At 55.1% G+C, this 21,715-nt stretch overlaps 8 protein-coding genes and 1 non-coding gene across 9 annotated transcripts; 4 read left to right on the forward strand and 5 right to left on the reverse strand.

The window, feature by feature from the left end:
- Window positions 1–1,018: 1,018 nt before the first annotated feature.
- On the forward strand, window positions 1,019–1,103 carry C8A04DRAFT_t90. Its single transcript has one exon. It is a non-coding gene; the product is annotated as a tRNA-Lys (tRNA).
- Window positions 1,104–5,060: 3,957 nt separating this feature from the next.
- C8A04DRAFT_29297 (uncharacterized protein) lies at window positions 5,061–6,414 on the forward strand (the record flags this gene model as incomplete). The annotated part of the gene is made up of 2 exons (XM_062780958.1): window positions 5,061–5,123; window positions 5,194–6,414. 2 exons carry the CDS (start codon window positions 5,061–5,063, stop codon window positions 6,412–6,414), a joined length of 1,284 nt encoding a protein of 427 aa, XP_062636440.1.
- Window positions 6,415–7,591: 1,177 nt separating this feature from the next.
- On the reverse strand, window positions 7,592–8,350 carry C8A04DRAFT_29298 (uncharacterized protein; the record flags this gene model as incomplete). The annotated part of the gene is made up of 2 exons (XM_062780959.1): window positions 7,592–8,047; window positions 8,069–8,350. The coding sequence occupies 2 exons, from the start codon at window positions 8,348–8,350 to the stop codon at window positions 7,592–7,594; spliced, it is 738 nt and encodes a 245-aa protein (XP_062636441.1).
- A 793-nt stretch (window positions 8,351–9,143) lies between these two features.
- On the reverse strand, window positions 9,144–11,702 carry C8A04DRAFT_29299 (armadillo-type protein; the record flags this gene model as incomplete). The annotated part of the gene is made up of 1 exon (XM_062780960.1): window positions 9,144–11,702. One exon carries the CDS (start codon window positions 11,700–11,702, stop codon window positions 9,144–9,146), a length of 2,559 nt encoding a protein of 852 aa, XP_062636442.1.
- Window positions 11,703–12,647: 945 nt separating this feature from the next.
- C8A04DRAFT_12723 (uncharacterized protein) lies at window positions 12,648–14,603 on the forward strand (the record flags this gene model as incomplete). The annotated part of the gene is made up of 5 exons (XM_062777436.1): window positions 12,648–13,147; window positions 13,215–13,292; window positions 13,349–14,153; window positions 14,184–14,367; window positions 14,434–14,603. The coding sequence occupies 5 exons, from the start codon at window positions 12,648–12,650 to the stop codon at window positions 14,601–14,603; spliced, it is 1,737 nt and encodes a 578-aa protein (XP_062636443.1).
- Window positions 14,604–14,872: 269 nt separating this feature from the next.
- Window positions 14,873–16,066, reverse strand: C8A04DRAFT_12675 (HAD-like domain-containing protein; the record flags this gene model as incomplete). Its single annotated transcript, XM_062777415.1, has 4 exons — window positions 14,873–15,218; window positions 15,297–15,534; window positions 15,571–15,663; window positions 15,910–16,066. The coding sequence occupies 4 exons, from the start codon at window positions 16,064–16,066 to the stop codon at window positions 14,873–14,875; spliced, it is 834 nt and encodes a 277-aa protein (XP_062636444.1).
- Window positions 16,067–16,473: 407 nt separating this feature from the next.
- C8A04DRAFT_12718 (uncharacterized protein) lies at window positions 16,474–17,496 on the forward strand (the record flags this gene model as incomplete). Its single annotated transcript, XM_062777433.1, has 3 exons — window positions 16,474–16,584; window positions 16,669–16,983; window positions 17,077–17,496. 3 exons carry the CDS (start codon window positions 16,474–16,476, stop codon window positions 17,494–17,496), a joined length of 846 nt encoding a protein of 281 aa, XP_062636445.1.
- A 278-nt stretch (window positions 17,497–17,774) lies between these two features.
- Window positions 17,775–19,002, reverse strand: C8A04DRAFT_37798 (uncharacterized protein; the record flags this gene model as incomplete). Its single annotated transcript, XM_062784011.1, has 3 exons — window positions 17,775–18,456; window positions 18,521–18,745; window positions 18,809–19,002. The coding sequence occupies 3 exons, from the start codon at window positions 19,000–19,002 to the stop codon at window positions 17,775–17,777; spliced, it is 1,101 nt and encodes a 366-aa protein (XP_062636446.1).
- Window positions 19,003–20,498: 1,496 nt separating this feature from the next.
- On the reverse strand, window positions 20,499–20,781 carry C8A04DRAFT_29304 (uncharacterized protein; the record flags this gene model as incomplete). The annotated part of the gene is made up of 2 exons (XM_062780961.1): window positions 20,499–20,632; window positions 20,709–20,781. 2 exons carry the CDS (start codon window positions 20,779–20,781, stop codon window positions 20,499–20,501), a joined length of 207 nt encoding a protein of 68 aa, XP_062636447.1.
- Between the last annotated feature and the right edge of the window lie 934 nt (window positions 20,782–21,715).

The following is a 21,715-nucleotide window of genomic DNA, read 5'->3' on the forward strand; positions in this document are numbered from 1 at the left end:
CTCCTTTTTCCAATTTTACGACGTCTTCCGGGCCATATGTTGTTGCGCGTCTAAGCCCCTAGACCTTACACCAGCAACAACGATGTCTCTCCTTGACTAGTTCCCCACTCTTGGTGACCTTCACAGACTCTTCATTTCTTGACAGTTTCCTTCTTGGTGGTTTCCTTCTTGGTAGTTTCCTTCTTGGTGTTGGTGCCGCTGCCGTTGTTGGTGCCGCTGCCGTTGTTGTTGCTGCTGTCGTTATTCTTGTTGTTGGTGGTAGTAGTAGTAGTCGTAGTAGTCGTAGCCGCTTGGGTGCAGAACGGGCAAGGCGGGGGCCGGTTGATGGGAGGGAACTCGTTACTGACGCATACTCCCCGCATAGGCTTGGAGCACGGCACTTTGCCCGTAAACGGGCGACGGCAGGTGGTGCAAGCGGTTGAGACGGTCCAGCACATGGTTGCGGATAGGAGGGTGTGTTTGTAAAGTTTGGTTTGGAGTTTTAGTTTACTTTAGTTTAAGGGATGAGAAGCGGTTGTCTTGAGATGATGTTATAAGACAGTAGATGTTTTGATATTGGAGTTGTTGTTTTGAAGCTAGATTTGGAGGGTACATATACTCTTATCTCGCGCACACTCATACATAGGGTGGTTACTGCCTAGAGTCTTGCTATCTCGGACAATTTGACACTATCTAAATTGGCGCCTCGAAGGTTCCCTGAAACTGGATTAAAGACTCCGAGACCTTCTCGGGCCTTGTAAGCGCATCCTTCTCGCATTCTTGCTAGTTGCCTAGGTGCTACAGAGTTTTGGAAAAGGACAGGGGATTGTTGTAGGCACGACTGTTTCCGAAATTATAGTCAACCTAAAAGACGTGCAGGGAATAGGTAATTGATGAAATAAAAAATGGTGAAAGAAAAAGGCGAGAGAAAAGTATGTGATTAATGGAAGAAAGGGGTTGCGGCAAAAGTTTTGCCATCTGCATACTACATCATAGGCCTGAAACCCGAACTCAGGTCTCCAACAAATTAAACTAGCCTGCCCGGCTAGCTCAATCGGTAGAGCGTGAGACTCTTACGAGAGTGTCCAATCTCAAGGTTGTGGGTTCGACCCCCACGTCGGGCTCAATTCCCGGCAGCGATTGCCTGTCTTTTTTCATTTTTTTTCTTCATAGCAGAAGTCAATTTAGACATTGGATATGAGAAATATTATTATTATTTTGTCTTTTTATTGTGTTCTGTCTTTTTTTCTGTCTTCTCGAGTCTCCAGCGGAAGGAGTGAACGATTGTTCCTTCTACGCTTGGACATAAAAGCCCAAACTCACTTTCTCAAAGTAAGCACTGCATGACTGCCTTGAGCACAGGTCAACTCTTAAGGTCCATTGGTCGTCTTCCATTAAAACTCTTCTTACAACTTAACTTAGATATACTTTCTGTGCGACTGCATCTTGTAGTTGTTAAATGGCAAAAAGAAGAGCGGCATATTGTTCGTCACGGGGTAAAGGGCAGGGCGAGCTGTGGAACATGGCGAAGCAAACCTGTCATGCCGGCAGCCGTACTATGAGCTCATTGTGGATTGGATAGCCGTTCCGTTTCGACGTTGCCGGCGTTTGGAGGAGAGAAATGAGAGAAGGGCCACGCGTGGGTGGCCCATAGCACGTTCAGATGATGAGGCTTCAACGGAGTTGACGTCACTATGATTTGATCAAGAATCCGAATTCTGAAATCCGCGTTGAAGATCAAGGCTCCAACGAGAGAACCCTCCGCCCAAGCCACCTGCACCTAGCTATGCGGACTACTTAGTTCGGTTTCCGAACGAACGTCTCATGTTGTGTGTAACCCCTCCTGCCGAGCGCTCCGATACCACGGGACGGCCCAGGCGGGGTGCGGATCGGCGGCACCCGAAACGTCATGGCGCCGTCGACGAGCCGACTTCAGATCCGCGTTGGGTGCCTTCGAGCTAGGTCGCTAGGCCTCGTGCCTGAGTATGGTGTCCAGTGAGTCGGCTCGACACGCGGGTCCAGCCGCACGCGAGAGGCCGCGTGGGGCGTGACGTCGGCGGCGGACGGGGGAACTTAACGCATGTAGTGTAGTGTACACGTGTAAAGACAGATCAGCAATTGCTTTTTTGCTAGCTTTAGCAGAGATTGAGGAGGGGGGCTGCGTTGTTGGGGGGGATTGTCGTTGTCGAAGATTCGAGCCTTCTCTATGGGGTTCCTTGGGGGATTGCCGGATATGGATGGAAAAGGTGGGCCGGATGTTTTGCTCCGGAACTTCGTAGGCCGGCGTCAAGTCGACGGGAGTGGAAAAGGCTAGCGGTGTGATTGGTTCCGGCACCTGTGGCTGGTGATATTCAGTGATGGAGTCGGATGGCTGGCCGGTGTGTTTTACATTGTCCATGTTACACTGCTGGGTTCATGAGATGACAAGGACGAGTGCTTGCTACATGCACTCAATGCGTCCTCTTAACTAATACACTTGAATCGAATTCGCGAGGCCAGGCTCCTGTGGAGAAGTCCCTCCGGCTGCGAGGATTTCTACACCCATGTATCAATTTACCCGCGGTGGACTGCTAGGTCGCCGATGTTGTGGGTTCGAATTTCTGGAGTTTGGGGACTTTCTCTCGTCTATCCACCTAGTTGAGTCAACGTGAGATCCAAATTGCAGTGCAGGTGTGCGGGACCCGCGCTCGGAGAACTGTGTGCCAGACCGATTGGATTCTTGTCGCATGTTGGGTGGGCTCAATAAAATGGTTGAGTATTAGTGTAGTGTACTTCGTACATGCAAATATGCACCAGCGAGAGCAGATACATTAGAAGAACCACGATGGAGCCAAGAGAAGGATTTTTGGCAATCGACTTTGGAATGCCCTTTGCTCGGGTTCTTGCCGAACTAGGAAAGTGGAGAAACTCGTGGAGCCTGATTTAGGGTGGGGCTTGAAACATGGAAGCTGCACCACAGATCCCCCCCGCCGTCGCCGGGCAGAAAGCTCCGGGAACTATGGCAGATCAACTCGCACTCCTCTTCAAGTTGCCTGCTGTGACTTTCGCTCTCATCACTCTGCCATCATCCATTGCGCCTTTCGTGCCGGGGGCTCCGTTTTCAGTCACCCCTGACTGACGAAACAGTAAGGGCTGGCACTGTATTCGGGTTGTTAGGCCGACCTGCTCTCGTTTTTCGATCTGTAGCGCTGTACTACTGCTGGGGATTTTTTCGGCCGACAAGCATGCTGTGGTGGTGGAAAAGGCGTCCCCCCCTCGTCGACTTGCTCAGCAACCCGTTCGCCCCGCTCATACACCCATTGCGTGCTAGGTCCTCGGGTTTGGTTTCGTCGTTTGGTTCGTAGCAGTGTGCTTTCCCATGCATGTGAAAGGTAGCGAAGCCAAGGCCGCAGCGGCACGGCACCATCGCTGAAGGGAGCCGAAATGCGCGATCAATTCTCGTGGCCGTGTGAGTTCCCCATCGAGTGGCCTCTAGAGTACGTGTAGCACAGCGTTCGCGAGGAGGCGAGCTCTGGCTGACAGGATATTTTACACAGTAAAACGATCTCCCCCTTCACAGTCTAAACATGCGTTCAACCTGGCTATGATCGTCCTCGTGGACATGGAGAAGCGAAAATGCGGGCATGGGATTGTTGAGAGAATGCCTTCCTCCACGTCTTGCACATCTCGTCAAAATGACGTCGCGCGTCCGTCAATCACTCACAGTGTGTAGCGACGCCAGGGATCGATCTCAAAGTTCGTACCAGTGGCCACTTTGATAAATTTTCCTTTTCGCCTAGAACTACTCTCTGTGCCGCACCTTCTCCGACCATAACCCGAGCCCCTCTTCTAACCGCTCGGGCGACTCGGGGCCAAGTTATGGAAGTGTGGATTGTTTTTGAGAGGGCCTGGAGCGGGAATCGATACAAATCATGCACAGTGTGCGTACGCCACGGGCTGCAGCTGGATCCAGGGAAGAGAGCTTGCCAAGACGCGCCGGAAAGGGTCCAGAAGCATCGACAGCAAGAACGGCCAAGTTGAGAAATGCAGGACCGTTGCAGCAAAGCTGTGGGGGATGGCAATGCACCAGTCCCAAAGCTCGCAGAGTGATCGGGGACCAAGCCGTCCAATGCCATTTCGAGTCAGGTCAATTGACGAGCAGGGCAGCCATGCTTTGCCTTTCAGGGTACAGTGTGTTCTACTGTCTCGCCCCAGCCGCGTAACCGGGACTTGTTATCGAAAGACGGCAAGCTAGAACGGGAGCTCGGGTACTCTTCGCGCTCTACTCAATTGCTCGAACCAGCTCGGTTTTTCTTCTCGCCCGGACCGATTGTTGCGTTTCTACCTGCCTGACCAGCCTGGGTATCTGAAAAACCAAAGTTCTCGTTCTCGTCATGGAAGGCGCGCTGGCGTGCCTTCGGAACAATGGAGGAAGGTGGGGAGTGGGGTTGGCCGTTTGCGGGTTATCGGTGAGTTCCGCCCCTCGGCTGTCTGCCGGGGAAGGCACTGTGGGCTGGAAGGGGGCTAGGCCAAGCCCCGCTATTTGACGTAACGGTGCAGAGCTGGAGCTCTCTGATCTCGATCGGCCGTGTGGTAGGCTTTGGCCATCGATCGGAGCCATCGACAGAACCGAGAGTGAAGCGACTGGATGGTGGTCCCCCGGAGCAACCGGCCCTGGCTTGTCTGGGTGGCATGCATCCAATCCAGTCGACCCAGCCAACGACCATGCTCGGTGCCAACCAGCAAAGCAATGGAGCTTGTCACAGTGCCAACGATCCCTCGTCTCCTCCCTGTTCTCTGCCACTTTCTAGGATCTGGAAGGTCCAACACGTACAAAAGCATTCCCCCTCCTTCGCCATTTGGGCCTTGCTTGCTTGACTTCCGTTTAAGTTTCTGGAAGCTTCGAGTCAACATACACTTCACTAGACCTCACCTGTCACGACTACTTATAGCTTTGACTCCTGGGCATTAGCTTGGATACCAGACCAGACCTTGCTCAACACTCTAATCCACACCGGCCCTCAACAAACACTCCTCGACTGAACGAGTGCGAGCAGGGGTTTCAACCACGCGCCGTCTCACCGGGCACTTACACCATCACGATGCCCCCTAAGCGTTTTTCGCCGACGTCTGATAGCGACTCCTCGGAGCTTCCTCTTAAGAAGGTGAGAAGCTGCCCGTCCTCCCGCACACTCGTCTCCCGCACGTTTTCACCCCACTTACACTCACCTTCAGACCCAGCGGACCCATGAGGAGAACCAGGAGAGGGCTTACATCGCAGCTTCGCGCCGGGCTGACCGCGACATCGAGCACCGCATCAGGTCTGCCCTGAAGGCTTCAGAATGCCGCAGGAAGCGGACCGGACGGGGTCTCAAGATCACCCGCAAGGCTGTCATTGGAGACGAGCAGTACGAGAGTGAAGACGATGACCGCAGTTTGCGCCGGCTCAGCATGCCCGCGGCTACCAGCGTAGCGTACACCACGAGCAACGCCGACCGCTATGCCGAAATAGACGCCCTGTTCGCAAAACACTTTCCCAACTTCCAGACCTCCTCGCGCTGGCCAGCGGTATCAGCAATGTCGACAACCACGACAGCAGCAGCAGCAACAGCAACAACAACGGCGGCAACCGGTGCCCAAATACACCGCAACAGCTACCCGCAGCCCCTGCAGCTACAGACAGGCTACGTACCGGCGTTCCCGCAGCCGAATAAGCGGGGATCGATCGTATCACAAGCCTCGCCCCTCACACCACCCGGCTCGTATCCGTTGCCCCCGAGCCGCGACGAGAGCCCCAACTGCATGTCGCCCCTCGCCCTGAGCATTGACGGTTCCCGGCCGACCAGCGCGTCACCCACCCCGGCGCGCCAAGCTCGGCCTACCGGTTTGGTCATGCCTGACCCGTATCAAGTCGAGGGTGGCGCCGGTATGGAGATATGTGTTGCGGGGGCTATGGACGGCGAAACTGGGGGTGACGACGATGGACACCTACCGCAGCTCGATTTCTCCTCGACCACCACAGCTAGCGACAGCGGTGATGGCGATGTCCACGACGCCGCTGGCAACACCACCGATGCCAGCGCATGGCGCAACCGTAGTTACTCGCTCCCTTCCTCGCTCGCGCAGTTCCATTTCCCTTATGAACCCTCCTCTTCCAATGCCAAACAGGATCTCTTCTCTGACCTCGAGGCTGATTCTGCGCTGATCGATCCGAATATCCTCGGCGGCGGCAGTGGAGATATGGATATGGGTATGGGTATGAACATGGACATGAACATGGACATGGGGTTCGGCATGCCGGGCATGAACCTGCCGATGGTCTCCGGACCGGGTGGGATGGGCGCGGCGACGACGACTTCGGGTGATGGTACGACGACAAATGGGCCGGGAGAGCCGTGGGCGGACTGGGTTGATTTGGATGGGGATGGACCGGCTGTTTTGGGGGTTGAGGTTTAATACTTAATTGCGTCGCGAATTGGGAAGAGGGGGAAAAGTAAAACAAAAAAAGTCAAAGGAGAAAATGAACGACAAAATGATGACAAAACTGGACGGGGAAAAGGAGTTCGCCCGCGCTGCGGCTTTTTGGACTTTTTGGTCTCTGACTTTAGGGGGGGGGGGGGTGGTATTCGGGTATTGTACCACTTTTAACGAGGCTGGGCATTCTGAAGGGCGGGAATTTATTGCATTTTAGGGAGGGCTTTTTCAAGTTTTGGGAGCGGCGTTGTTTTGAGAGCGAAGCGTTGTATTGATGGGCGGATTCAAATTGAAGGTTTCGTTTTGTAAGCTGGTCTTGTATGTAATTCGTTCATTTCGTGGTTGGTTAGTTAGTTTTGAAGGGGTTTAACAATGAGTAATGACTCTTCTATGATCTTGGCTCGCCTGTTTGTGTGTGTGTGCAGTGAATGTGGCAGGTAACAACCGTAGGATAAAGGGGGAAACAGGACAGGAGCGCGGCGGCGGGCGCATGGTAGGAATATAATGGATGTAAGAAGGGGGGAGTTTGTGTTACAGGCGGGTGGTGAATCATCGCGGTGGTGGTCAACGACGTCACGATACAGGTGCTTTATTTTTAGCCGGCTACTGTAGCCGATGTGGGATGCATAGAGAGGTTGATATGGGAATTGGATAGTGGTGTGTTAATTGTTTGTTTTGATGGACTGGGGAGTGACGGGATTGAGATATTGACTCGGATTTGGTAACTAAAGCTCGTGATATCATTTCATACTGCTATGGAGAGTAAAACACCGGTCTAAACACCCCGAACCCCCTGACCTCTTGCGTCGTAATACCAAAACTAAATCAACGTTGTAAAACACAAAACTCAAAACTTAAAGAATACATCGCAAACCTCCCCCCTAAGCCTTTCCCTCAAAACTTTCCCTCAAAACTTTGCCCACCCCTAATCATCACCTCAACCCTCAGCTCTTCTTGTCCTATCCCCGTCAACCACTCAGCCACTTGATACACACAACCAACCACTACCCAACCCCGACTCGACTCGGCTCGATTAAACCTTTCACATCACATACCCCCCCTTTAAACCTTTCACATCACATACCCCCCCCTTTCCCACCCATCCTTGTTCCTCCCGCTGCCCTTGTCCGTATCCCCATCATTCCCATCATTCCCCCTGCTACCGCCACCCTTCGAATCGCATCCCGTTGTTGTTCCCGTACCCGTTGTTATTCCCGTACCCGTTAGTATTCCCATACCCGTTGTTGTTCCCGTACCCGTTAGGAGTCTCGTCCTCGTCCCCGGTGCTATACAAACTCTCAGTCTCATACCCATCCTGAGAACTATCACTAACACTCGTGCTCGTGAGCATACCAGGTCTTGTGATCGAGCCTGGACTTGTTATTGAGCCTGGGCTTGAGATTGAACTCGGGGTTGGGTCGGTGATACCACAATAATGCATAGGCCGAGTTCTAAAGGGGTGTGGCTGGCGTGGTTGCTGGCATGATGGCTGCTGGTGCTGGTATAGATATTGTAGCGGTTGTTGATGGTGGGGCTGCAGCGGTTGGTACTGCGGTTGGTACTCCTGTTGCTGCTGCTGTTGTTGGTACTGCTGTTGCTGCTGCTGCTGCTGCTGCTGCTACTCGTACTCTCGTACCCCTTGCATCAGCTGGGCGTGGAGGGATGGCTGTCTCGGGTACTCCTCCTGCTGCTGCTGGTGGTGCTGCTGTTGCTGCTGGTGTTGCTGATGTGGTGGCGACTGGGGACGTAAATTTGGAGGCAGTGGTTGTTGGGGTTGCTGTTGGGGTTGCTGTTGCTGCTGTTGCTGTTGCGGTAGCCGTAGCTGTGACCGTGACCGTGATCGTGGAGTTGGTGTTTGAGCGGTTGAGGTGGTTGAGGTGGGGGCGAAGCCTGAGGTGTCATAGCCTGATCGTGGCATTTTGCTTGGTGTTTTTTAGGAAGGAGAGGGGAGAGGGGAAGTTGGGTGTGTGGGAGTGGGTTTTGAGTTTTGGGTTCGGTGGTGAGGAAGGGGGGGTATCGAGGTGGCTGTTGAGTTGGGGTGGAGGGATGGGTATGTGAGTGGGCAAATAGATGGTGAAAAGTGTGATAGGGGGGAGGAGCGAGTGACTGGCGGTTCTGGACTGGCGAGAACTGTTGATGGACGAGGGCGTGGAGCGAGCAGGATCGCGAAAACCTAGGTTACAAGAGGCGATAGACTCTGACGTTGGAAAAGCGAAGGTTGGTGGGTGAGTTGCTGGTAACAGTCTCCCAAGCCGGGAAACGTTACATCTATTTAACCCTCAGAGGCCCTTTGTTTATACCACTGGAGTAACTACTCGCTCTCTTCTCCTGTCCCTCAACTCGACCTTTTCTAGCGGCTTCTGGCGCATAACCCATGATACTTCCCACCTTCGTACCATTGTGATCACCATTCGCTGGCATTCTCGACTTGTCTGTGAATATCGTCTGTTGTTCTTTTGTTCTAGAACAACATTCTTTTGTTCCAGAACCTAACACCCAGTTTCAGGACTAGCCTAGGACCCCCTCCCCGGCGGGCGACAACATCTGTGACACATAAACAAACGAGAATATGCAAACTCAACAAAGTCCAAAACACAGAGATGGCCCGTGGGTTGGCGTAGCTGGCTTCTTTCTTTGAGACATTTTGGGTATCATACTGTCCACAGCACAGACCAGCGAATATGTGATGTGCCAGCTATTGGCTTCTAACGTTAAGTAGAAGCTTCCACTTCTGCAGCCACATCCACGGCCTTCTCCTTGCTCTTTTTCTTCTTTTTCTTCACCTTTTCCTTTTCTCCTTCGGCGTCGCCGGTTCCACTGGCTTCACCGTTGGACGCCTTGTCCTTTTTCTTCTTTTCTTTCTTTTCTTTTTTGTCCTTCTTCTCCTTCTTTGTCTTCTCTTTCACACCGTTTACCTCGCCCTCATCCTTCCTTTCGTCGTCCCCCTCAACATCAATCTCCATATCATCCTCCGGCTCTGGCCTCTCCTCAAACTCAGGTCTTTCCTCAACCTCAGGCCTCACATCTTCCACAGCTTTCCCACTCCCCCTCTTCCCGCCTTCTTCACCCTTGACCTTCGGCATAGCCGCAACCCTAGCCCCCTCCGGATCCGTCTCCTTCGCCCACCTCACCCAATCATGCCTCCGATGCCCCCATAAATCACCCTTCCAGGTCCGCCAAACATTTCTCCCCAACCACGTCTCCCGTAGCTCGTGCTCGTGCCGCGCCAGCTGGGCCATGATGTTTTCTTTGAGGTGAAACGGCACGACGGGGGTGGTGTTGGTGCTGTCTGTTTTAGAGGGGACGGCGATGATTTCGCAGATGATGGCGTTGCCGTGGTGGGTGGTGGCGATGGGGTAGATGTTGGGGAGTAAGGAGGCGACGAGGAGTTTGTGGAAGTGGGGAATTTGAGGGGGGGTGGTGAGGGATTTGGTGAGGATCGTGGCGGTCGTGGGGGAGGAGGTGGCCATGCGGAGGAGGTGGGCGGGTTGGAGGGCGAGGAGGGAGTTTTGGATTGCTTTGGAGGGGGGGCCGGGGATGGAGAGGAGGGTGGAGACGATTTGGCTGCCGTGGGAGAGGAGCGCGGCTTTGTTTTTGGCTTCGGGGGTTTGGAATTTCTTTTCTTTGGTTTCGGGTTCTGGTTCGGGGTCGTTGAGGAGGCAGAGTTTCGGGACGAGGTGTTTCCAGTTCCCGCCGCAGGCCGTGGTTAGCGCTTGTAAGAGGGTGGTGAGTTCAGCGGTTGCGCCTCGTACGTTACAGCGCTCGAACAGGGTCTTGATAACGTTGAGACGGCCTTTTTCGACGAACGAGCCAATCTCGGGGAGAGACTTTTGCACCGCGTCGGCGAGATCTTCCTTGCTCAGCCGGTTGAGGACCTTGATAGCAGGATAGGAGGCGATGTCGTTCCGGAGCAGGCTCTGGATGCGCGGGCCAAAGATGTTGGCATGGAGGCCCTTGAAGATCTTGCCCGGGCAGTGGGCAATGAGAGTCTCCAGGAGACGGGACCCAATGGGGTCGTAGAGCATGCCGTTGACGAACTCGCAGGCCTGTGACTTTTCATCACCGAATGCGCCGGGCGCATCGGGAACGAGCCTGTCGAGGAGGGATACGGTGCTCTCGCTTTCGGTAGCCCCATCTGCCGGCTTTTCGGTCTCTTCCTTCTTGGAACCCTTCTTGGCCTTTGCCGTCAACGAGAGTTCTAGCTCCAACAACAATTGCAATGTCGGGTTGCCGGTAGGATGCTTGGCCAGCACGCGCAGCGCCGTGGAGTCGAGATTCGCCGTCGCGTCACCAATGATCTTCTGAATCGCAGTTGAGAAAGATGAAGGAACCGTTCTCGTTTGCTCACTGAGCTCCCCGGACAAGCCCGCCGCGCCCTCAACCGTGATGTACTCCTTGCTCTTCCCCTGCAGCAACGACTTGGTCCCGGCCTGGTTGAGCGGCCGGCCCGAGAGCACGACAAGCAACACCCGCAGCGCGTGCGAGCCGTACCGGTCCGACAGCAAGAACGAGAGGTGTTCCTCAAACTCATCCAGCGTCAACATCAGCAGGTCTTCCATGGGTGTCTTGACGGCCTCGGCCACCTCGGGCGTTACTCCATCGTCGTCTCCTCCCGTTGCGTCCTCCATCTCCACATCTTCTTCTGCCGCAGCACCCGTCAACTCAGCCGTCACGACAGGCGCGCTCATGAGAAACAGCTTCTCGCAGCAATGGCTCGCAAAGCGGTGGGTAACCAGGGTCATGAAGTGGCCGGCAAAGGCGCCAAACAGACTCTTCTTCTGTTTCGCATTAGACAGCATGATCAGGCGCTCCATCAGGCGCGAGCACGATTGGCTGCTGGCGAGCTTGAGCTCCTTGCCGCGGGCTTCACGGTAGACACTCTGCAGGAAGATGTGGCGGTCGTCTTCGGACGGGAAGTCGTTCAGCTCGAGCATTTCGTCGGCGTGCCGGAAGTATTCCTGTTCCTGCTCGGCCAGCATGCCGAAGAACTCGCGTTCGAAGTTGCCGCCGCGGGCGCGCGGGGCTGGGCCGGACTCATCATGGAGCTGTGGCGGCTGCTGATGCTCGTCGTCGAAGGGGAGGTGATCGGCATTGGGGTCGAGGGTGAAGAGGTCGTTGTTGGAGGTCTGCGCTACGTCGTGCTCGTCGTCGTCGTGCTGGCGCTGGCGCTTTGCGGAGCGCTCCTCGTCTTCGGCGAGTTCGCGGCCGCGCTTTTTGGCGCGCTTCTCGTCGCGGACGAGTTGGCGCTTGGATTTCCTGTTTTTGCCCATGGTGGTGTTTGTTGTCAATTCCTTTTGGAGAGACGGTCGAGCGACGGAGAGCAGGTGCAAATTGTAAAAAAGTTTATCTTATCGGACAACTTTAACCCTAACCCTTGGTCTTCAAGCTTTCGGCCGTGCCAACTTATGCTTGGCTCCATCCACCGAGCCACCATCTCGCTCCCACCTTCCATTTCAACCAAAGACAGTTCGCATGCAAACGCATTTTGAGGCCAGAAATTTGGAAAATCCGTTTACTTCTGTCATAGCCACACTTTTATCGGTAGTGTAACCACGCTGCCTCGTTCGCAGCCGCGATGTATCCGTCAGAACTCGTCTCGTGTTGCTTTTCTCGGTGAAACCTCAAACCAAACATGATAAATAACTAACGTTAACTGCGATGTATGTTTTCTCGCTGTTGGAAGCCACGCAGTCGTGTGCCCTTAGTTCCTGTCCACAGCTGCGCACTCGACCACCGGCACACGACACTTCACAAACGCACCCAGCGGCAGGCAAACCAGAACCATAAAGGTATAATGCTCGGCACCGCAGCGGACTCAGCCCTGTGAACCACTGCCGGGGCCCATCGACGATCGCCAATCGCAGGTGTTCCAGGCAACAAGATGGGGGGTCTCAGAGGTTCTCATAGGGCGCCAAGCCCCCCGTCCCCAGCCATCCTGCTGACACGATGCCGCCCATCTGACACCCTTGGCCGGCAGGCATGCCATGTGAGCAGGGTCAGCAAGCGAGGCAGGTTGACGTTGGGGTTGGAGTGGCGCAACGGTTGTTGATTGGGGTTCTTCATCTTTCTTTCTTTAAATTTAAAAATATTGGATGGTTGATTATTTTGGTGAGTTGGGGTGAATGAGTTTATTTATGGGGTTTTTGTTTGGTACTGTTATGGTTTTTGTTTTTGTTTGATCCTCCTATCGATTCAGCTAAGGCACCTTATTCAACATGCCTCAACCCCCTCCAGCAGCACAACCGGCCCCCCCTCCCGGCCACGGCAGCGACACCCGCTTCTTCGGCTCGCAGATCGGCGGCCGGTCCGTGATCAACTATGGCTACACCGACATGCCGTGGAAGCTCATGGCGTGGGACGTCTACTACTTCTTCCGCTTCTTCTGGGCGATCCCCTACATCGTGTGGCCGCTGACGCCGACGGACTCGGGCGACCTGAGCGAGCTGGCGCCGACGTGGGGGAATGCCTGGGCGTTGTTTATTCACTTGCTGTTGGGCATCGTGCAGGTGGCTGGGTTGGTGTTGCTGCCGGCGCTGGTTGTGTTGCCGGTTTGGACGGCGGGTCTGGCGCTGGGGGGGTTTTTCTTGGTGAATAGGGTGCTGTATTCGTTGTTGAATGGTGAGGGGGTCGAGTATCATTCGGATCCCAAGTATGCCCCGGCCCTGCCGGAGCATGCCCATGAGCAGTGGATTTTTATTAACGGTGTGGCGGCCGGGTAAGCTGTCCTTGGTATGAGGCGTTGGAGGTGGTGGAAGTGCTAAGTAGGTAACTAACCATGGCAGATCACACTGGATGCAGGGCAACTTGAACCGTCTCGCCGTAACCTTTAAGCGGCCGATCCTAGGGATTCACAACAAGACGTAAGTACCTAGCTAGTTAGGCTGTGTCAAACAAATACCAGGGCTGACACATCCAGCGCCGGCATCCTGTTCGACGTTGTCGAGTGCCTGATCCAGCGCAACTGGGGCTACGCCACAAAGGACGTCCGGGTCTGCTACCAGATCATGAAGCAGACGCTGTACAACCCGCAGTACTCCAAAGTCGTCTTCATCCTCCACTCACAGGGCGGCATCGAGGGCAGTCTGATTATCGACTGGCTGCTGCAAGAACTACCGCAGGATCTTCTCGCGAAGCTGGAGGTCTACACTTTCGGCAACGCAGCTAACCACTTCAACAACCCGCATCGACACATCCGCACGCAGCACCTGGCCAAACACAACCCCCTCGCGGCATGTATCGACTCAACCCGTCTCGCACACCATCACCGGGAGTCCAGCCGGGTCCCTCGTCTTCGCCAGCCCACCCGGCCCGGCTCCTCTTCATCCTCCTCTTCCTCCGATGACCAACCCCCCCTCAAAACCACCACTACCACCACCAACCCCAGACGAACCCCAGCTAACAATAAAATCATCCCATCTCTCCCCCTGGACCTCTCAACCTCCACCACCTCCCCACACCCCTCCTCCCTCTCCGACCGCGCCATCGGCCACATCGAGCACTACGCCCACACGACCGATTTCGTCGCCCTCTGGGGAGTCCTCCACTTCGCCACTTCCTCCCCTTCCTCCCAGTTCATACCACGGTTTATTGGTCGGGTGTTTGCGCGGACAAGTCCGAGGGGGGGACATCAGATGGTGCAGCATTATTTGGATGGGATGTTTCCTTTGAGACGGGATAGGGGGACGGGGGGGTTGTTGATGGTTCAGGTTAACAAGGATGGGGTTGTTATTGGGAAAGAGGGGGACGGGGAGGGTGAAAGGGAGTGGGTGCCGTGGGGGGTGGAAGAGGATGGGAATGAGTTTATGGAGAGTGAGGTGTTGGTTGGTGGAGGAGGAGATGGGACGGGACGGGACGGAGACGGGGAAGTGGAGAGTGACAGTGAGGATGAGGAGGTGGAGGTGCATGATAGTAGTCCGGTGATGTCGAGGACCGGGAGTATGCTATCTAGAACGGGGAGTGGTATCAAGTTTGGGAGTATCAGGGGGGGTAGCAGTATTAAAGGGGGGAGTATCAAAGGAAAGAGTAAAAAGAGGGAGCAGGGGGTGAAAGTAAAGGTCAAGGTGAAAGAGCTGAGTCGGTTGTGGCAGTATCGGAATGGGAAGAGTCCTGAGGAGACGCCGCCGTTGTTGGTCAGGGGGCCGGACGGAGTCGTGAGGAATGCGACGATGTAGGCTTTTTTTTGTCTCTTTTACCGCATGGGCATTGTTGGTGCATTTAAGGGGTTGGTGGTACATATCTTGGATTTTGAGGATAATGGTTGAACATATAAATCGGATTGTTTGAATACATTGCCGATTGGTTACTGTTTTTTTCGTCATACCTTCACATCTTGATGCTCTCCCTTTGGTCATATCCCACCACACCAAGCAAGGCAAAGCACCAACTAACCACAAAAAAAGTACCCTTCCAAATCCCCCTTCAAGACACGGTATGATGGGTATTACACAGTAGACAATCTCACAACCTCCCCCACAGCCTCCTCCACCCCCCTAACAACAACAGTCGGCCCCAACCCCCCCTCTCCCTCTGATAAACAACCCCCCAACCCATCAACCCACCCCGTCGCCTTCCGATCCACCCACACCGCCCGCATTCCCGCGGCTACCGCGCCGAGTATGTCGAATGGGTTTGAGCTGACTAGCCAGACGTCGCCTGGGTTGACTACATGGTTTAGCTCAGCACCGACGTGCGCGCAAAAGTGGGCGTAGGTTTGCGGTGCGGGTTTGTAAGCGCGGGCTCCGGGGGGCATGGAGTCTATTGATACTAGGCCGTTGAGGGCGGTTTGCCTTGTATTGTTTAAGTTCGTTGGGCCTGGGGGGTTGCTACTATCGTCCTGTGAGGGCGGTGGCGTTTGTGAGGGTGACAATGCACTGCGTAAACCGGGTGAGTTGGCCACCGACGAGGCGAGCATGTCGTATGTCCCGTTGGAGAAGATCCAGGCTCCTTGGATCACGCCTTTTTCTTTCACGTTCCCGTCCTTTCCACCATCATCAATGTTACTGTCTGCCGGCCTAGACTTCTCTTGGACAATACGTGCCAGACCAGCGGGTACGTCGGGGAATACATCTAGGGCGTCGTAGGCTCGCATGAGATGTTGTTCGACTTGTTTCTTCTTGTTGTCCTGCTCGATGTCGTTACCATTGTGGCCGAACAGGGCGTCGATGAGGTTCAGATCGGCGGCGGCGTGGTGCAGGGCGGCGAGGGTGATGGTGTTGAAGGGGCGGTAGTGGCCTGAAGGAGTATTAGGAAGGGTGTGGGAGGTGATAAGGGGTAGGCGGGTGTAAGTGAGAGAGAGGGAGGTCGGAGAGGGTCAGGGTTAGGGTGATTAAGCGTGAGAGGGTTAGGGTAAAACACCAAGCAGTGACAGGCTAGAATACACATCATCTCGATGCCCTTAATTTTCATCTTCTTCTTCTTCTTCTTCCTCTTCTTCCTCTTCTCACTTCTACTCAATATCTCACTGGGAAACGGACGCACCCATGCTATTGATCCGCCACGTATACTCCAGCTGATACCGGCGCCACAGCGCAGCCAGCGCGCGGCCGGACTCTTCGCCGACCGCTTTCGCCAGCTCGGCGGCGATCGAGTCAGTCGACAGCAGGGTGCCGTACAGGTCGAACGCGATGATGGCCATGGTGCTTCTATTCGCTGCGGTCAAGTGTCCACTCGTGCTTGTTTCGCGATGGTGTTCTGATCTGGAGTCTGATGCCCCTGTTGCAGCTGGTGTCTTTCCGGCGGCTTCCAGGCTGCGGGGAGTGAGTCAAGTCGGGGTTAACACAGGGGACTGGCGAGCCGATTTGGGCCTGTGGGCGGCCCCGCTAGGCCTGGAACGGGACGCCGAAGTTGGGCTTGCGGGGCCGGACGGGAGATCGACGGACAGGGGTATAGGGGTACGGTCAGGTTACAGCGGGTTCACTACAGGCATGTATCAGTAAAAAGTATAAATCTGGACATCACGACTTCACTCGTTATCAACACCAAATCATCAACTTCTGTGTTCAATCGCTTGTATAAGCAAACCTACATCTTACTATAAACACCATGGCCGACGAAATTTCCGACGAGCTCGTGACCAACTACGAGCACTTCCGCGACGCCCTGTCCTCCTTCTTGGTCGAACACATCGCCGTGCCTTTCACCAAGCGCAAACACGTCCCCAAACGCCAGGCCAGAAGAGCAGCCAAGGCCAAGCCAGCCTCACCTCCCACTTCCTCCCCATCTCCGCCCGTGACCGAGCCTGAACCCAAGTCTGAACCCGAGCCCACTCTCACACCTGCTACCACTATACCTACGGACGAAGAAACCTCCCCAGAACCTGACCCCGACGACCTAGCCGATTTCACAACCTACCTAGCAACCGCCACCTTTCTCGCCCTCCCGCCCACGCTCCAATCCATCGCCCACCACACCTGGACCGACCCCTCCCTGTCTCTCCAAACCCAATACTCCTTACCCCTCACCCCGGACCACACCCTCACCATCCTCCAAGCCCTCGACCCCTCCGTCCCGGATTCATTGGTGGCATACGGCTTGGCCACGCCCGCTGAGACGGTGGCGTATCGGCATGGTCATGGTATCGCTGGGTCGTCCCACTCTCCCAAGGGGTCGTCCTCTAAAAAGGGGTCATCATCACCCACAAGCGAGCCGACGACGACAACAACACCCTCAACCTGGAACCTCCCCACGCCCGCAGAATTCCTCGCCCCGATCCTAACAGCCTACCTCACAACCGCGACCTCCCCCCCTCCACCCCCGCGCTCCACCAAAGCAACCGCCATGTCCACAACCGGCTGCGAGATCTGCGGACGGGACTGGCTCAACCTCGGGTACCACCACTTAATCCCACGTATGGTGCACGCGAAAGTGGTGAAGCGCGGGTGGCATAGGCCTGATGAACTGCAGAATGTGGCGTGGTTGTGTGGAGCTTGTCATCGGTTTGTGCATCGGTTTAGGGGACATGAGGAGTTGGCGAGGGAGTTTTATACGGTGGAGAGGTTGTTGGCGGCGGAGGAGGTGAGGCGGTTTGCGGAGTGGGTGGGGAGGGTTAGGTGGAAGGCTAGGTGAGCGGATAAGAGAGGAAGAAGAGAGAAGGAGGAAAGGAAGAGGGAAAAGGGGCAGGGAATGTAAACAGTGAAGAGATATTTTATTCGCAAATCGACAGACATCCTGACCCTGAGCTCCAACAAGCAAAACAGACTTGATAAACCAAACTATACCCCAACTCCATCCCAAGACAGAAATCCAGGCCTAAATGAGCATTCCTCCCTAATCCTCCCGTACTCGTGCAGATACACCTGTCACACGACCTACGCCCCTCATCTTGAACGTTATAACCCTCACCATCATCTCCCGGGCAACAACGCCTCCTCATCCTCCTCCCTCGACCCACTCCCCCTACGTCCATGACCACCTTCTCCATGACCACCTCCCAAATCCCCATCACCACCACCAACCCCATCCGTCACAACCCCCCGTTCCGTAACCCAACTCTGCTGCCGATGCAGATCCGGCGCCACCACCCCCCCATGATGCACAGCCACCTTCCCACCCCCCAACACCACACTCCCCGACCGGTTAATATCCGACTCCCGACTTTCGTGTGCACTCTGCTGCCCCACGTTACTGCTGCTACTGGCCCCAGGGTGGAAGGATTCGGGACCTCCGGGCGGCGGGTTGTTGTTATCCCCCCAGCCGAATTCGGCGCTGATGGCCCGGTCGACTTGGCGTTTGAGGTCCGAGTTGGAGTGCGAGGGGTTTAGTGGTTGTTGTTGGGTGGTTTGGGAAGGGTAGGCGGAGTCGGAGAAGTGGAGTTCGGTTGTGTGTTCTGTTACCATGCCGCGGCTGCTGCTGTCGAAGGGTTTGTTGGGGGTGGTGCCGCGGTAGCCGCCGTGGCCCATCTCGAGGGACTCTTCGCCCGGGGCATAGACGTGGCCCCTGGTGTTGGCGGTGAGGTGGTAGTCTTCGTAGTGCAGCACGCGGCGGTAGGTTTTGATGGAGTAGATGAGGGCGAGGAGGTTGGCCGCACTATTGGGCAAGTCAGTACAACACAAAAAGAAGAGCCGTGATGTACGTAGAGTCTAAGACCTACAGTAAACCGCAGTCCAGCGACAGGCCGATGGTCGAGTAGTACCCGTCCATGCGCTGCAGGTAGGCCACGATGTCGAGGGCCAGCACGGCAAACGCGAGCGTCAGCTTCATGATCTGCGTGGAGACCATCATGAACGGTGTCAGGCGCTCCGTAGCCTTGCGGGCGATTTCCACAATCGTGAGGATCAGCGCGATGAGGTTGAACCCGACGTTGGTCGCCTCCCACCTGCTTTTTGTTAGTATGACCCTCTCTTGTAGACCCTCGCTGGCTAGGGGGGAAACTTCTTACACCACCTCGACGATGGGCACTTGGTTGAGTTTGTTCATCTCCTCATAATGCTCAAACGTCTCGGCCAGGCGGTAGGCAAATATGCCCATCAGACCCAGCAACACGGTGAGCTGGAACACCCACAGCGGGATCAGAATGGTCTTGCGCCATCTTGCCCGCGCATACAGCACCTGGTCGAGGTCGACCGACGACATGGTGAGCTGTTGTTCGGTTGTCGTCCCAAGCCCAGCCCAACAGTCGAAGTTCTTCTCTCAGACACGCGAGGTCGAAATGGCGAAAAGGTTGCAAGTCTCCGGCTCAGATCACCCGAAGAGATCGAACCAACAAAAGACAAAAACAGCCCTTGGACCTGGCCCTGTCCAGCTCACCTCGCGTGTGCTAGCCGGCTGCGGCGTAGTAATCAATCTCACTCACTCTCACTCTTTATCCCCGCGCTCACCCGCTAATCCAGGATCCGGGGAATGAATGGCCCCCACCAGCACGGCAGAAAATAGAACTCAAAATCCCGGGGCTGGAGGGGGAGGAAGACCGATCGAGAAGGCATCACAAAACAAGAGAAGAAAAAAGGTCAGAAAAGAAAACGATAGAAAATAAAAACATTGGCCTTATGCAGCCAGCCAGCCAGCCTAGCCCAATCCTCCCGGCCCATCGGCGCAAACCCTCAGCTTTTCTCGATCCTGTCCTCTTTTCAGGCCCAACGGCCCCAACGGGCCACCCCATACCTTATTCGGGTCGTGTGGGCTGGGCAGGCTGGGTCGGAGGCTGCAACTTGGGAGGTGGGGTTCACCGTGAAAGCTGAGCTTCCCCCCCCTGCGTTTGGCGAATGCTGACGCTGCCCGTTTGTAGCATGCTGCGGTGGGTATGTACTGCGTACGGAGTCTGCGGTTGTTTGTTTGCTGCCAGCTGTGCTGTCGGGCCGGTCTTGCGTCAATCGGGCTCTCTTTGCGACCGGCGATAGGACACAGGCGGATGGATGCATGCCGGAAATAAGTGAGGGGAATCTTGGGGGCGGGGATGGAGCGGAGTACAGGCATGTTCGACATGGCGCAAACACGTGGAAAATAGGTATTAGAGGAGATATTTCAGAGTCGATTAGTTATTTTTGGCTTGAATGTGGAATCTTGGAAATGGAAACTGGAAAGGTGGGAGCCGAATAATGGTACCTTTTGGGGAGGGGCGATCGGTTGCAGTGTCAGACTTCAGGGTTAGGGTTGACGCTACCGTGTAAGTCGTTCAGACGACCATGCCATGAAGACGCTTACTGTCTCTCCCTTCAATTCAGATATCACTGCCAAAATGTCATAGTAACCTCAGGGAAACGAATGGACTTCAAGGTAAACATCACGACACCAGTCGTGTTCTTCAAGAAATATGTATGGTCGAAGCCCTCTGACCCATCACGTCCTCTCGAGAGTACTCAACCCTCTCTTATAAACCCCATGCCACGACATCCCGTCGTGCTAGCTAGCCAAGCCTCAAGACTCCTCTCCTCCTCTGTGGCACTGCCATTACCAAACCCCTCCCAAAAACATGGTTATTCTCACGATATGCGGTGTCGTGTCCACGAATCGAGTCTCCAAACGAGCAAATTCGAGTGCCTACCCCCAGAGACAACAACAACACAGAACCAGTATCCCTAATCCCATGGGTTCACCGCAGACTCCCCATCAAACCAGACCCCGTCCCCATCTTACTGCCCCTTGACCTTAGCGTCTTGGTACACCTTGGTAGAATCGAAGGGGATGACGTTCCCGGCCTGGTCCGACATGGCCGGGGTCTGCGCGACGACGTTGCCCGCGATGTTGGCTTGGCGCTTGACTGGAGCTGTATATGTGTTGTTAGTAACTTATTCGGTATTTGCTGCCAACATGACTGCGGCTGCGGCTGTGGCTGAACAAACCATTTTCTTGGACGGTAGGGTACGCGAGGGCGACGGTGGCCAGGGCCAGGACGGTGGCGAGTGTGAACTTCATGTTGATGGATGTTTAAATGGGGATTTGCTGCGGGAAGTGCTGGAGAGACAAGAAACGAATGTGTCGGCCGGCGACGAGCGAAAGATGCGTTGCGGACGGTGGTGGGAAAGAAGGTTAAGGAGTGAAGAGGATAGAAAGTAAAGTCGGGCCAAGTCGAAAGCTCGGTAAAGGGGGTTCGTCGGCTTTTACATGAGCCAAGCTTGCGGGCATGAAGCATGCGTGCGTATACCCAAGCGGCAAACTGACGATCAGGGTCCGCCATGCTTGATACTGGGCCGACAACACCCCGTTTCAGGGACGCATACCCAGCGGAGCTGATCACTACCTAGTCTTGGACAACCTTGCTAAAATGCATTCTCAAAGCGCCCGGTCGGCCGGATCCTTGGACTTCACCGCGGGAGGTTTCGCATCTCTGGCTTCCCATGTCTAGGCCGGCGCTTGTAAGAGGGACGAACAACCAGGGCGCATCGCTTCGAGTCAGGGATATTCCTTGAGACAATGAGGCGCGGCGTCTTGACTTCCCGCGCATACATCGGGTTCAGCAGCGCGCTAAATGCTACACGGGCGCCGTCCAGCGTTCAATCCGATGGATGAATCGCCAAGACTCGGCTAATACCACGATATCGGTGACACGTCAACTCAAGCTTAATCGTAAAAAATGGAACCCAAAGGGTCTGGAGAGGTCCATGAGCGAAGCCAAGTCAGCCAAGCAAAAGAAAGCGCAGCTTTATTTTTCGGAAGACAGGGGGTTGAAACCGGCAGCGAGGCTCTCCACGAGGCCATGCATATGCCTAGAGAGCCGCGGTGTCGCAGTACCAGAGCCACGCGGGGGGGTTTTCTGCGTGTTTCTCCTGTCGGTTGCGGTCGGAAACCTGTCAATCCGTTCTGGAGTGTTTCGAGTTCTGGGGAGATCGTCCGAGGATCTCCGCTTCCG

Source organism: Dichotomopilus funicola (genome assembly GCF_033296635.1).
Source record: "Dichotomopilus funicola strain CBS 141.50 unplaced genomic scaffold C8A04scaffold_37, whole genome shotgun sequence".
Lineage (NCBI taxonomy): Eukaryota > Fungi > Ascomycota > Sordariomycetes > Sordariales > Chaetomiaceae > Dichotomopilus > Dichotomopilus funicola.